Source organism: Mobula hypostoma, chromosome 12 (genome assembly GCF_963921235.1).
Source record: "Mobula hypostoma chromosome 12, sMobHyp1.1, whole genome shotgun sequence".
Taxonomy (NCBI): Eukaryota; Metazoa; Chordata; class Chondrichthyes; order Myliobatiformes; family Myliobatidae; genus Mobula; species Mobula hypostoma.
The window spans coordinates 6,847,409-6,862,539 of NC_086108.1; the positions used below are offsets into that span (position 1 = coordinate 6,847,409).

The window sequence follows — 15,131 nt, forward strand, 5'->3', positions numbered from 1 at the left end:
CATTGACCACTGTATTAGGTAACTGGTGGAATCCGGTATGGTCTTCTGCTGCTGTAGCCCACCCACTTTGAAGTTCAACGTGCTATGTGTTCAAAGAAGCTCTTCTGCACCCCACTGTTGAAGCATGTGGTTTATTTGAGTTACTGTAATCTTGAACCAGTCTGGCCATTCCCCTCTGATCTTCCTCATTAGCAAGGTGCTTTCGCCCACAGATCTGCCACTCACTGGATATTTTTTCTCTATAGACTACAGAGACTGCTGTGTGTAAAAATACCAGGAGATCAGCAGCTTCTGAAATGCTCAAACCGCCTTGTCTGGCACCAACAATCATTCCACAGTCAAAGTCACTTAGATCATACTTCTTCCCCATTCTGATGTGTCGTCTGAACAACACCTGACCCTCTTGACCATGTCTGCGTGCTTTTATACATCAAGTTGCTGTTACATGATTGTTACATTAGATAATAATGAGCAGGTGTACCCAGTAAAGTGGCCACTGAGTGTAAGTTAGCTTGCTGTTATTATATGCAATTGAACTGTTCTAAAGCGGGAATATTTTGAGCTAAGCCCATTGACTACCTCAAGCCAACCCTTGTCCTCTTTATCTTTCCCTTTGTACAGCAGTACATCTGAATTTATTGATGTTGTCTGCATGTCTTTCCAGCTACTCTACTGGCTTGTTGAAATAGTCTTTCACTACTTTGTCCCAATTTCCAAACTTTTAACTAGAATCTCAGTACTTGAATTTTTGCTATGTATCTGCAGTTTACATTTGGAAGCTTATTATTTCCCCATGTTCAGGATTACAAATCATAATTCCAGAAAACTAAATTTCATATTAACCTTTATATTGTGTAGTGCTGGGAAAAAAGTTATGAAGTATACTTAGAAATAATTTTATGAGCGGATGACCATAATACTGAACTATTAAGTTTGATCTACTTTGTCAGAATCAGAACGAGATGAACTCTAGCACACTGCTCTGCATGACGTTCTTAAGAAAACGAGTTTGATTTTCAAGGAAGGAATCAAATTTCAGTTATTTATTTATTTATGTATTGACATACAGCTCAGAATAGGCCCCTCTGGCCCTTCAAGCCACACCACTCAGCAATCCCCCAATTTAACCCTAACCTCATCACAGGACAATTCACAATGACCAATTAACCTGCCAACTGGTCCATTTTTGGAAACTGGGGGGAAACTGGAGCACTTGGAGTAATATGGTCATGGAGAGAGCGTAGAACTCCTTACAGGCAGCAGCGAGAATTGAACCCAGGTCACTGTTACTGTAAAGCATTGTGCTAACCGCTACTGTGCTGTACATGGAGATGGTTTCCAGTGAGTGTTTCACCAGTTAAGTGTTGTCTTTTCTCATATTTTGGACACAAACTGAGCTTCCTTTGTCAATGTTTTTCTAATTCAGTGGATTCTGGTTAATTGATCATCGGTTAATTGGGGCAGCTGTTTATTTGAGGTAACTCTTAGAAAACAAAAATTAGTTGAGAAAGTAGCCAGGAGTTCCCTTTATTTGGGACACTCTGCTGCTCAATTAGGGCAGGAGAGAGACAGTCACGTGTACTTGTGGCCAGTAGACACTACACTGTCCGTAGAGTGAAGAGTTGTAGCAGTTGCGTGTTCCTTGTATTACTTTTATCCATTTGGGCCGTCGGCTGCCAACTCAAAAAGCAGTGATTTTTAAATTTTTGTTTTTAACAAAAATATTTGAGACTTTTGCCACGATGCCACGAAAAGATTTGACACTAACCCAAAAATTAACCCTACTGGACCAAACACCGCTCATCGTCAGCTACCAGAGGTAATGGGAGTGCTAAAATCTATGATTTCCCACATGATGCATCAGCAAGAAAAACTGCAAGAAGAATGGACAATGCGCGAGGGACAACAGGGAATGTACCAAAAACGGAAGTGTGAAGATAAGGATTTATATGTTGGAGGCCATCAATCAATGGTTTTCCATTGTAGCTGGATGAGGTGTGCATGTCAGTGGAACCAATGTTAAAAACAAGTCTGAAAAGCTAGCCATGAAGCTGGGTCATGAAGATTTTAAAGCAACAGACGATTGATTGTCTTGATGGAAATTTAGGCACCACAATAAATTCAAGAAAGCACACAGCGAGAAAGGTAGTGCTGATACTGCAAGTGCAGAAATACGGAGATCTATGAAATTCCCCAACTTCAAAAACTTTGTGCAGATCATATCTACCATGCTGACGAAACAGGCCTTTTTTTTATCGTACCATGATACAAACACAGAACACTGGCAGGTTAAAAGAAAGGAATTCTTTGCATAACTGTGTTGTGCAAATATGTCAGCAACTGAAATAAAGAAACTGGTTATTAGAAGTGTTAAACTTAGGTGCTTTAAGGAGCTAAGATTGGATAGTTTACCATTCGAGTACTATGCTAATAATGTGTGGATGACTTCTGAAATTTTTAAGAAGTTGTTGTTGAGCTACAGAGGAAATCAAGCAAAATTCTTTTACTTCTGATAATTGTGCAGCACACTCTAATGTGGAATGAGAAGCATCCAGCTGGAATTTCTGTCTGTCAGTGCAACATCCTTGGTAGATAGATACGGAAATCATTAAAAAAATTTAAAGCCGTTGTATTGCGCAAAAGTGGTAACCCACATTCTCAAAGTAATTGAAGCAAAGGACTTCAGCAGCTAAGGGAGTGTTCAAAGGTCCAATTTAATGTCAGAGAAATGTATAAAATGTACATCCTGATATACTTTTTCTTCACAAACATCCACGAAAACAGAGAAGTGCCCCAAAGAATGAATGACAGTTAAACGTGAGAACCCCAAAGAGTCCCCCAGCGCCCCCCCCCGCACGTAAGCGGCAGCAAGCAATGATCCCCCCTCCCCCCACCAGCAAAAAAAAGGCGCATCAGTACCGTCACGGAGCCCAAGTGTTTACTAAGCAATAGCAAAGACACAGACCAAAGTTACCACAAAGGCTTCAAATTTCATCAGCCATTCGACAAACCACAGGTTCTCTCTCTCCCTGGCAAGGGAGAGGGAGGTGTCCCCCATTTTCACAGTGAGGGGGAGACAAAACAGCAACCCGCTGGTTTACAATGTTAAAAGTCCGTTTCGTCGCTCTTTTCGAGCTCTGTGTCCGAAGATTGTGAAGACTTCGGGCCCACAGAGAAAGATTTTCCAGCCTCTCCGACGACACACGAGTCTCCTGCTGTGACACCGACCCTCGATTTACCCCGAAATCGTAGGCTTCCAAACATGAGCGAGACTCTCAGGCCAAACCCTTGGCATGTCGAATAACGGCCAGTCGTGGAACCCCGAGAATGGGTCCCATTCCCGCAAAGAACCGAAGCCTGCGTGTAACTCCAGGTCAGGGTCTTCAAAAGAACCCTGAAAAGGAAAAGTAAAGATATTAACAGTGGAAATAGAGCTGTTTCTGAAGATGCAAACAAAGAAACCGCCGTTAAGTGCCATTAACCCTCCTAAGCTCTGCCTTGGAGTTAACCAGTTACCAGCACAGTTTGCTAGTGATAATTGGTGAGAAATAAGCAGCAAGACAATTCAGGACTGTTTTGCTCACTGCAGTTTTGAGCATTCGGGCTCGAAGATGCAGGAAACAGAAATGTTGTGTTTTGCAAATCTGAATCTGAGCTAGTGACTACACAAGATGCCAGGTAATTTATTGTTGGATTACAATATTACTTCATGCAGGAAGGCAATCATCTTGAATGTTACAATGATGGATGTAATCGTCAAAAGCATTGTATGAAGGCAGTCCATTATCTGCACTAGATGTCTGCGCTGATTTTGCTCATTTACAGTCAATCAGAAGAACACAGCAGTTTACACTGGATGAATTCTTCTGTCAGTAACCATTACAAGGTTTATCATACTGTAGTAATACTGCCTGTCCAAGAGGATCACCCTTGTCATGGTTTGGAGGCTTCCGTGCCTGAGTGAACTGGAGAGCTCTGTTGTTCGCAGTCAAGGCTTTATGCTTTGGCTCTTGACAGGCTCACTCAAGCCAACCTGGTCAGAGGGTAGAGGACATGCTAAGAGTGGTCCACTGGTCCTCCAGGTTCAAGGGTTCAGCTCAGGGCTAGCAACCCTGACTGGTCAAGCAAAACTGTTACAGAAACTGCAATGAAGAACCCTACATCTGAATGCAGCGGTATTCCTGAGCCTCCACCCAGGACTTGCATGACTGACAGTAGTGAAAACTGAGAGGAATCTACTGACACAATGAAGGAAGCCTTGAACACCGTCCAGAGATGGAGGACCTTCATTGCTGTCCTGAATGTCAGCGTGTAACAGGCAGTGAAAAAAATATTGATAGTGTTCTAATTTGTTTTGTGTTTCATTTAAATACATAATTTGTTACTTAGCTAAATGGTAGCTTATCTTTTTTATACCTTTTTAACTATTTCCATGAAACTTTGGCTAATGGGGCAGCCACTTAATTGGGTCACAACCTACTGGTTCCAGTGTGTCCCAATTAACTAGAATCCACTGTATATTGATATCCTTCAGTCCTATATTTTACACCATATTCAATTGGATGCTGATTCAGCAGGGTAAGAAATGGTTAGCTCTATAATAAATAAAACCATACATACAGGTGGTTAGTTTTTCCTGGCCTTCATTAAATTTCTCCAAATAGTTGTCAGCATGCTCAGCAGTTCCTTGAGGACAACTTGAAGGATATAATTTTAAAATGAGCTTCAAAATTTGATTTGCACCCATCTACTTTTTAATCTATAGAATAAAACAATGTCTTCAAGAAATAATTCAAGTCATTCTGTGCATATTTCCAATCTTGTTAACCCTAAGGATAGCATTGAATTTTTAAAATGGTTTCTTTACATTTAATTTTATGACAAGAGTCTCTAACTTGTTTTCGCCTGTTATCCATTGCTGTCTTTTTTTTCCTGTGTAGACCCTTTGTTTCCATTAGTGATGACCCCACTCTCATCTGCTTTTGTTCTGCCTTTACTTTTGTTTTGCGGTGTAACAGGTATAAAGGAATTCTCCCTTTACTGATTTTCGCTCTCTGTTGTCCCTTGGGCATGCATGATATGGCACCGTGCTCTTGTGAGTGTATGGTTTTTGGACCAGTATGCCCCTCTCTCACCACTTCATCTTCTCTCTCTTAACAGTTTTTGAAGGTTGTGGTTTGATTTACTGCATGAATTGTTTCTGAAATGAACCAAAAAAAATGCAACAGAAGACATCATCCTGTTTTAAAAAAATTTTTCTTAAAATTCATTCTGAAATAGTGAGCTGGCAACTAGTCAATGTTTTTTAACTTAGTCGTAGTCATACTTTATTGATCCCGGGGGAAATTGGTTTTCGTTACAGTTGCACCATAAATAATTAAATAGTTAAATAATAATATGTAAGTATGTAAATTATGCCAGGAAATAAGTCCATGACCAGCCTATTTGCTCAGGGTGTCTAACCCTCCAAGGGAGGAGTTGTAAAGTTTGATGGCCACAGGCAGGAATGACTTCCTATGACGCTCTGTGCTGCATCTCGGTGGAATGAGTCTCTGGCTGAATGTACTCCTGTGTCCAACCAGTACAGTATGTAGTGGATGGGAGACATTGTCCAAGATGGCATGCAACTTATTTAGAGATACAGCACGGTAACTGCCCCTTCTGGCACAACGAGCCCTTGCTGCCCAATTTTACCCATGTGACTAATTAAACCTACTAACCCTGTACGTCTTTGGAATCTGGAAGAAATCTATGTGGTTATGAGAATATACAAGCTGCTTACAGACAGTGGTGGGAAGTGAACCCAGGTCACTGGCTATAATAATGGTGCATTACAATGCCACCCTTTGTATATGCATTGAAGCTGCTGGGGTTGCTAAATGGTATTAGTCTATGGTATAAAATAAAGTTGGGAAGTAGAATAGTTGTTAGCACAAAGCTTTACAGTACCAGCGATCCGGATTCAATTCACGCTGTTGTCTGTAAGGAGCTTGTACGTTCTCCCCATGAACCGCACGGGTTTCCCCTGGGTGCTCCAGTTTCCTCCCACCATTCAAAGGCATAGCGGCTGGTAGGTTAATTAATCATTGTAAGTTTGTCCCATGGTTAGGAAGGCTTAAATCGGAGGATTGTTGGGCAGCACAGCTCGAAGGGCCTATTCCGCGCAGTTTCTCAACAAATAAATAAAATAAAAATAAAGGCCCTATGAAGAGCGCAAAGCAAATTTTCATGCTGTGCTGCAATGAGGACTCTTGCATTAAGGATTGTGCAATGTAGGCACTTGGATGTACATACAAGAGGAGGCACAGTAACGTAGCTGTTAGCACATTATTATAGGCAACAGCTGCCTCTACTGTAAAGCGTTGTGCTAACCACTACTCCACTGTGCCAACCTTACCAACAGACTAAAGTTTGCTTTGCTATTTCCAGTGAAATAGAATACCAATTGGCATGTTTTAATTAGCTTGGTTTAGTTGTATTAAGTTAAGAGTTTCATTTGCACGCTATCATGATGCTCATGTTAGTTAGAACTGGCTTATGTGTTGTGGCATTTTTAAGATAACACTGATTGTAACAATGCATGTTTATACTTAAATAGCCAGATCTATAATTGCCTGTCTCCAGGACAAATCTAGTGCTCTACATACATCTAAAACCTATAGATTTACTTCTTCCATTTCAAATCACTCAAATTTTTTTCACTTGGATCCATCTCTATCTGCTTAAATGACACTGATACCACTTTTTAAATCTGGGCTAAATTCATTGTGAGCATCAACACTTCTACATAACCTGAAGAGTGGCAGTTCTATATGTAATGTTTTCTCGTGGAATTGCTCGATATTCTCTGATAAACATTCAATAGCTATGTTTTTAATACGTGCCCCAACAACTTCACCAATCTGTGATTCCGTTCAAGCTTTGCATAACTTTTTCCACAATTTTGAGCTTTCTGGCACCTCTAACTGTGTATCTTTTCATGATAGGCCGAGACTGCAGCTAACAGGATCTGCAAAGTTCTGGCAGTTAACCAAGAGAACGAACACCTTATGGAAGATTATGAAAAGTTGGCAAGCGATGTATGTATATCACATTTGTACTTTAAGGAAAATAATTGTTACTGAATGACTTGCAATGAGCACAGTCTACAGGAATGCATGTTCATTTTAAAAAGTATTTAATGTATTTTGTGGATGATCATCATGTTATAACCAGACCAAAAGCAAATTCAAGTAGCTAGTAATCTTAAATTTCTTAACAATAAATGATCATATTTTATGGATTAGTTTTTGGGCTTGATCCATTAAGAGGTTTTTTTTTACACATCAGCCAATTAAAAGGCTTTGGCAGGAGCATAAAACAATTTCAGTTAGCTCATTTTACATTGAGGATTTGTGGAACAGAAAGACAGCTGAACTGTCATTTTTGCTGATCCATATTAATGCACGTTCAATGTTACTGAGCTCCAAATTGTGCAGGAGATGATGCACAAGCCTGTTTTGGATTTTTCGTGACCTTATTCTTTAGACTAGGAGCAGAATTAATCCATTTGGCCCACTGAGTCCACTCCACCATTCCATCATGGCTGATTTATTATCCCTCTCGATCCCATTCTCCTGCCTTCTCCCCAGAATCTTTGACGCCCTGACTAATCAAGAATCTATCGACCTCCGCTTTGAATATGCCCAATGACTTGGCCTCCACAGTCGTCTATGGTAATGAGTTCCACAGATTCACCAACCTCTGGCTGAGGAAGTTCCTCCTCACCTCTGTATTCTGAGGCTGTTCCTCTCCTAGACTCCCCCACTGCAGGAAATACCCTCTGCACATCCACTCTATCTTGGTCTTTAAATATTCGAATCCTTCCAGTGCTTTTTCTCCGTAAGCACTTGCTAAGACAAAAAGGACATGACTGAATAATTTACACTTTTACAGATGGATTTATAAACCACCTGATTTAATGTGAAGGGAAGGAGATGGAATTTTTATATTATGTTTATATATCTTATAATTTAAGTGCTAATTACCTCCTCTTCCATGTGGGTTGCAGTTTTATTTTATATGCACGCACACTCACTCATTCACCTACTCAAATACAAGCAGAATTAGGCCATTTAACCCAAGGAGTCTGCTCCACCATTTTATCATGGCTGATCCACTTTCCCACTTGGCCCAATCTCTGTTGTCTTTCCATATCCCTTCATGCATCAACCTCTGCCTTAAATATACCTATTGACTTGGCCTCCACAGCCACCTGTGGCAATAAATTCCACAGATTCACCATTCTCTGGCTAAAAAAGTCCTCTTCATTTCCATTTTAAAAGAACACCTCTTTATTCTGAGGCTGTGCCCTCTGGTCTTAGACTCCTTCACCTTAGGAGTCACCCACTCCACATCCACTCTATCGAGGCCTTCATTCTCTGAATTCCAGTGAGTAGAGGCCCAGTGACATCCTCATATGACAAGCCTTTCCATCTTGGAATCATTCTCGTGAACCTCCTTTATACCCTCTCCAGTGTCAGCACATTCTCTCTTTAATAACAGCCCCAAAACTGCTCCCAGTACTTAAAGTGCGGCTTTTCTGGTACTTTATAAAGCCTCAATGTTACATCCACTGACATTTATCAAACATGTAATTCAGAGTGTTGGGTCCAAATGGCAATTGTGGAATTTAAATTCAGTTGCTTAGCATTAAATTTCTTTTATTTAAAAAAAGAAGCTAGTAGAATATAATTAAAACTCATCTTGTTCTTGAATGTAGTTCAGGGGAGGAAATCTTCCATTACCTGGGCTAGCCTGCGCGTGACTCCAAATTCACCTGCATGGTTGAGTTTGAAATGATCTAACAAGCCACTGACTTTGGGGGCAATTGGAGAGAAGCAGTAAATGCTGACCTTCTTGATGACATGGATCTCTAAAAATTAAAATTCGAAAAAAAACATTAATATAATGTTCTGTTCTCCTTTCTGGTGTCTTAGCTTTTCTCATATACCTATCACTTCCCACTGGGGGCCCCTCCTCCTTCCCTTTTTCCCGTAGTCCAATCTCCTCTTCTATTTGATTCCTTCCTCTCCAGCCTGTTACCTTTCCCACCCGCCTGGCTTCACCTATCACCTTCTAGCTATCCTCCAGCCCTCTCTACCCCCACCCACCTTTTTATTCCAGCATCTTTCCCCTTCCCTCCCAGTCCTAAAAAAAAAAGAGTCTTGGCCCAAAACGTTAAACTTTCCATAGATGCTGCCTGACCTGCTGGGTTCCTCCAGCATTTTGTGTCTGTTGGCTTAAAATAATATAACCTCCTCTTGCAAAAAATAGGGAGATGTGGTTCTGAGAGCGCATCCTGGATCTCTTAATTTCCACTAGGAAGGATTTTGATTATTGAAGGCTCTCATTTAGCTGTTTAAGTCAGTGAAGGGAGATTGGAAAGAAGGTGATGGAATTCTCACCGCCATGACACTTTGCTGGGGAAGTTCAATCGTTCCATTTAATATAGAAAATGCATACAATGTACAGTGTGAAATTCTCACTCTGCAACATCCATGAAACAGCTCTCCCCTGGCGCTCCCCCCCTCGCATTTTTAAGTATTTATCATATGATTAACATTCCCATTTTCTTCTCTTTCCTGTTTCCAGTTGTTGGAATGGATTCGCCAAACCAAACCCTGGCTGGAGAACAGAGAACCTGAGAAAACAATGCAAGCCATGCAGCAAAAACTAGAAGACTTCCGTGATTACCGGCGTGTTCACAAACCTCCAAAAGTACAGGAGAAGTGTCAGCTCGAGATCAACTTCAATACCCTTCAGACCAAACTCCGTCTCAGCAACCGGCCAGCATTCATGCCTTCCGAAGGGAAGATGGTCTCGGTGAGAAATACTTCAGATTTTATCCACTTGAGCTCAGATGAAATTAGTAAATTATGGTTTCTGACTTGTGCAAATTTGGCTCCTCTGTTTTCATTCTCTTGTTCCTCTCTCCTCCCAGCTAACTACAAATTTAACTTCCTCTTCATTCAGTTACACATTGGATTCTAAACCCACGGGTCCTGCTTGTATTTTGATATTCTATTGAAATCATTCTTTTTTCCTGTATAAAAGTATTTCAGTTAGAACACATTCAGTACTTGTAGCAGGATGTCCAGTTGGTATGTAACAGTGTCCTCCTTGATCAGTTACTATGTGAGGTATAGTTTTTTTCATTGACTGAGATGTGGGTTTAATACCTTTCTCCAGTTGCCCTTGCATCATGGGGGGGGGGGGCGCATGGTGCTTGCTTGTTGGTCGAAAGCCTTTTCTACTGTGCCAGTCATCAGTTGGCCCGTTTGAAGATTGCTGCAACTCTTTCACATTGGTTACCTTGTGTATCTGGTTTCAGGCACCTCGGGGTATAAGAATAACAGGTGCAGGAGGCTCGGTCTCTCTCCTTTATCCCCAGGGCCTGCTTCAGGCTGAGTTTGCAACCAGTGCTGAAGAACCATTGGGAAACTATCCTGAAAATACAGGAGGGCCCACATGCACTCTTAGTGAAGGATCTGTTTGTTGAATGGTTAGTTTTTAATTGTGTAACTTGGGGAGATTTCATGAGGTGCCTGTTGAGTTTGAAATGTTACTGACTGTTTAGTATCATTGTTTTTGTAATTTAGGGTGGCTTAGATGTTTGGTCGAGTGTTTTACTGTTTGTAAATAAATGGTTAATGTGCCAGTTCATAATTAGTGTCTTTTGTCTCACTTCTGTCAAACCCGTGAACCTGCTTCCTCGTACCGCCTGAGAAAGGTTATTGGCAGTTCTCCCGCCCCCACTAACGTTTTAAGATTTAGGATTTCTGGTGACTAGAGAAATAGAGGTAGTTGAGTGTCCATTGTACTCAATCCTGAAAGGGTTCTGTGGGTAGTGATGTTCCCTTGTGCAGTTTGGGGAGAGTTGGAGTCTCAAAGTTCACAGTAAATTTTATTAACAAGGTACGTTATATGTCACCATATACAACTCTGAGATTCACTTCCCTGTGGCATACTCAGCAAATCTATAGGGTAGTAACTACAATGGGAATCAATGAAAGATCAACCAGAGTGCAGAAGACAACAAACTGTGCAAATGCAATATAAATAAATAGCAATAAGTAACGAGAACGAGAGATAATGAGATAAAACGTCCTTAAAGTGAGATCATTGGTTATAGGAACATTTCAATAATGGGACAAGTGAGTGTAGTTATCCCCTTTTATTCAAGAGCCTGATGGTTGTGCGGTAGTAACTGTTCTTGATCTTGTTGGTGAGTCTGAGGCTCCGGTATCTTGTACCTAATGGCAGCAGCAAGAAGAGAGTATGGCCTGGGTGTAATGATCAGATTGTTTTTCATTCTGGCCTTATGATCCTTTGGCATTAGCATGGATAAGCCTGATTTGGATGTTTTCTTTTGGAACAACTTACTTACTGCCCATTACGCCACTGGTGTTTAGGGCAGCAGTGAAGGTCCTCCATCTCTGGTGGTGTTCAGGGCTTCCTTCATCATGTCAGTAACCTCCTCTCAGTTTTCACTACTGTCAGTCACGCAAGTTCCAAGTGGAAACTCAGTAATACCATTGCACTCAGATGTAGAAGGATTCTTCATTGCTTTTTCCATAACAGTTTTGTTTTTCCAGTCAGGGTTCTTAACCCTGAACTGAACCTCCGAACCTGGAGGACCAGTGGACCATTCATAGATTGGCCTCTACCCTTTGACCTGTTTGGCATGGGTGACCCTACCAAGAGTCAAAGCGTAAAGCCCTGACCCCAACCAACATAGTTCTCTGGGCTGTTGAGGCAAGCAAGCCTACAAACCCTGCGACAAGTTGTGGTCTTGGAGGTTCTTTTGAAACCAGTTAAAGAGGAATTGGTAGAAAGGTGATGTGGAATGATGAAGTTCACTGTGACTGTTCAGGAAGGAAGTGAATTAACTGAGGTGTCAGTATTGATGGGGTTGTACTCAAATAAACAAAAGGAAAGTGTTCATCACACCCATGATTTATGCCAGGCGTTCCCAACCTGGGATCCATGAACCCCTCAGTTAATAGTGTTAGGAAAGTACAGCACAGAAATAGGCCCTTTGGCCCATCTAGTCTGCACTAAACCATTTAAACTGCCTACTCCCTTCAACTAACAGCAGGACCACGGCCCACTATGCCCCTACCATCCATGTTCTTATCCAAACTTCTCTTCAATGCTGAAATCGAGCTCTCATGCACCACTTGCATTGGCAACTCGTTCCACTCTCTCACCCCCATCTGAGTGAAGAAGCTTTCCTCACGTGCCTGCTTGTGTTTACTCCACTCTTTAAGAAAGGAGGATGGTAGTAGAGAGGAAATTATAGACCAGTTAGCCTGACCTCAGTATTTGGGAAGATGTTGGAATCAGTTGTTAAGGATGAGGTGATGGAGTATTTGGTGACACGGGGCAAGGTAGTACAAAGTCAGCATGCTTTCCTTCAGGGGAAACCCTGCCTGACAAACCTGTTGGAATTCTGTGAGGAGATTTCAGGTAGGACAGATAAAGGGAATGTAGTGGATGTTGTATATTTGGACTTTCAGAAGGCCTTTGACAAGATGCCGTACATGAGGCTGGTTACCAAGTTAAGAGCCCATGGTATTACAGTAAAGTTACTGGCATGGTTAGAGCATTGGCTGATTGATAGAGGGCAGCGAGTGGGAATTTTCTTGCTGGCTGCTGGTGATTAGTGGTGTTCCACAGGGGTCAGTGTTGCTGTATATTAATGATTTAGCTGATGGAATAGATGGCTTTGTTGCCGGGTTTGCAGATGATGCAGAGATTGTGAAGGGGCAGTTAGTGTTGAGGAAACAGGTAGGTTGCAGAAGGACTTAGATTAGGAGAATGGGAAATGAAGTACAGTGTTGGAAAATACACGGTCATGCATTTTGGTAGTAGAAGTAAATGTGTAGACTTTTTTCTAAATGGGGAGAAAATCCAAATATCTGAAGTGCGAAGGGACTTGGGAGTCCTTGTGCAGAACACGCTAAAGGTTAACTTGCAGGTAGAGTTGGTGGTGAGGAAGGGAAATGCGATGTTAGCATTCATTTCAAGAGGTCTTGAATACAAGAGCAGGGATACGATGCTGAAACTATATAAAGCACTGGTGAGGCCTCACCTTGAGTATTGTGAACAGTTTTGGGCCCCTTAATCTAAGAAAAGATGTGCTGGCACTGGAGAGTGTTCAGAGGAGGTTCACAAGGATGATTTTGGGAAGGAAAGGGTTATCGTACAAGGAATGTTTGATAGCTCTGCATTGATACTCGCTGATATTTAGAAAGAAGAGGGGGGATCTCATTGAAATCTTTTGAAACCTTCCGAATGTTGTAAGGCCTAGACAGAGTAGATGTGGAAAGAATGTTTCTCTTGGTGGGGGAGTCTAGGACAAGAGGGCACAGCCTCAGAATAGAGAGGCATCCATTTAAAACAGAGATGTGGAGAAATTTCTTTAGCCAGAAGGTGGGGAACTTGTGGAATTTATTACCACAGGCAGCTATGGAGGCCAGGTCATTGGGTGCATTTAAGGTTCTTGATTGGACACGGCATCAAAGTTTATGGGGGAAAGGGGCTGAGGAGGGGAAAAAAGGATCAATTATGATTGAATGGCAGGGCAGAAGGGCCAAATGGCCTAATTCTGCTCCTATGTCTTATGGTCTATCTATAGCCCTCATAATTTTGTAAACCTCTATCAAATCTTCTACATTCCAAGGAATATACTCCTAACCAATTCAATCTTTTCTTATAACTCAGGTCCTCCAGACCTGGCAACATTCTGGTAAATTTTCTCTGTACTCTTTCAACCTTATTTACATCTTTCCTGTAGGTAGGTGACCAAAACTGCACACAATACTCCAAATTAAGCCTTACCAACATCTTATACAATTTCAACAGAACATCCCATCTCCTGATTTATGCATTTGTAGGTGGAAGGCTTTGGGTATCAGCAACCAGGTCACTTTGCAATATTCAGTAGGATGCCCAGTCTGCATTTTGTCCTGTTTCTGGTCACTATATGGTTTGTGACTGTGATTAAGTTCCTAGTAAATAGCAAACTCCAGTTTTCTTACACAAGAGACAAAATATCCAAAACTGAATAGCTCTTTGTGGTAGTGCTTTTGCAAAAGTTGAAGTAACTGTTTCTGCTTGACATGCACCGTTTACTTGCTGCATTTTATTGTCATCTGGGGATTTCTCAAATGAAAACCACTTAATACTACTTTTATACTTGGTGCACTAACTTTTTCCCCTAAACCCTCAAACTAAAAGTGATCCTTACATAGCGAAAAATTTGCTGTGACAGTCAGTAAGTTGTGTGTTTAGATTCTTTTTATAGTGAAACGTTTCCAAAGTGACACATAAAAATAATTAAAATGAACAATTGGCCATTGAGAGTTGGGTATAAATTTGACAAGGGTGGAAACGGGGTAGTTCTTTCTTATTTTTGCCAATTTTGTGCAAGGGACATGCCCGCTTGGAGTATTTCCCTTTCCCCTACAACCCCTCACTACCCACAGGCTCTAATGATGAGGCTTTGTAAATTGCTAGTGAGGCCTCAGCTGGAGTATGAGAGCAGTTTTTGGGCCCTTTATCTAAGAAGGGATGTGCTGACATTGGCGAGGGTTCAGAAGAAGGTTTACAAAAATGATCCTGGGATTGAAAGCTTTATCATAGGAGCGGTGTTTGATGGCTCTGGGCCTGTACTCACGGAAATTCAGAAGAATGTGGGTGGACCTTATTGAAACCTATCAAATGTTGAAACCCCTTGGTAAAGTGGATGTGGAGAGAATGTTTCCTATGATGGAGGAATCTAAGACCAGAGGACACAGCCTCAGAATAGAAGGGATCGGGGACGTTCATTTAGAATGGAGATGAGGAATTTCTTGAGCTTAAAAGTGGCGAATCTGTGGAATACGTTGCCACAGGCCAAGATATTGGGTATATTTAAGGCAGAACTTAGATTCATGATTAGTCAGGGCATGAAGGGATACAGGGAGAAGGCGGGAGATTGGGGCTGAGAGAAAAACGGATCTGCCATGATTAAATGGCAGAGCAGACTGGATGGGCCAAATGGCCTCATTCTGCTCCTGTATCTTATGGTCTCATGATCTTTCAGA

General features: G+C 41.5%; 1 protein-coding gene across 5 annotated transcripts in view; it reads left to right on the top strand.

The window, feature by feature from the left end:
* LOC134354591 (alpha-actinin-1-like) overlaps positions 1-15,131 on the top strand; it is a 156,392-nt gene that overhangs the window by 93,961 nt on the left and 47,300 nt on the right. For all 5 annotated transcript variants that reach the window (XM_063063566.1, XM_063063567.1, XM_063063565.1 and 2 more), the window contains exons 9-10: positions 6,987-7,079; positions 9,634-9,864. In XM_063063566.1, coding sequence (XP_062919636.1) covers positions 6,987-7,079; positions 9,634-9,864 — 324 coding nt within the window. The remainder of the gene's footprint in view (positions 1-6,986; positions 7,080-9,633; positions 9,865-15,131) is intronic.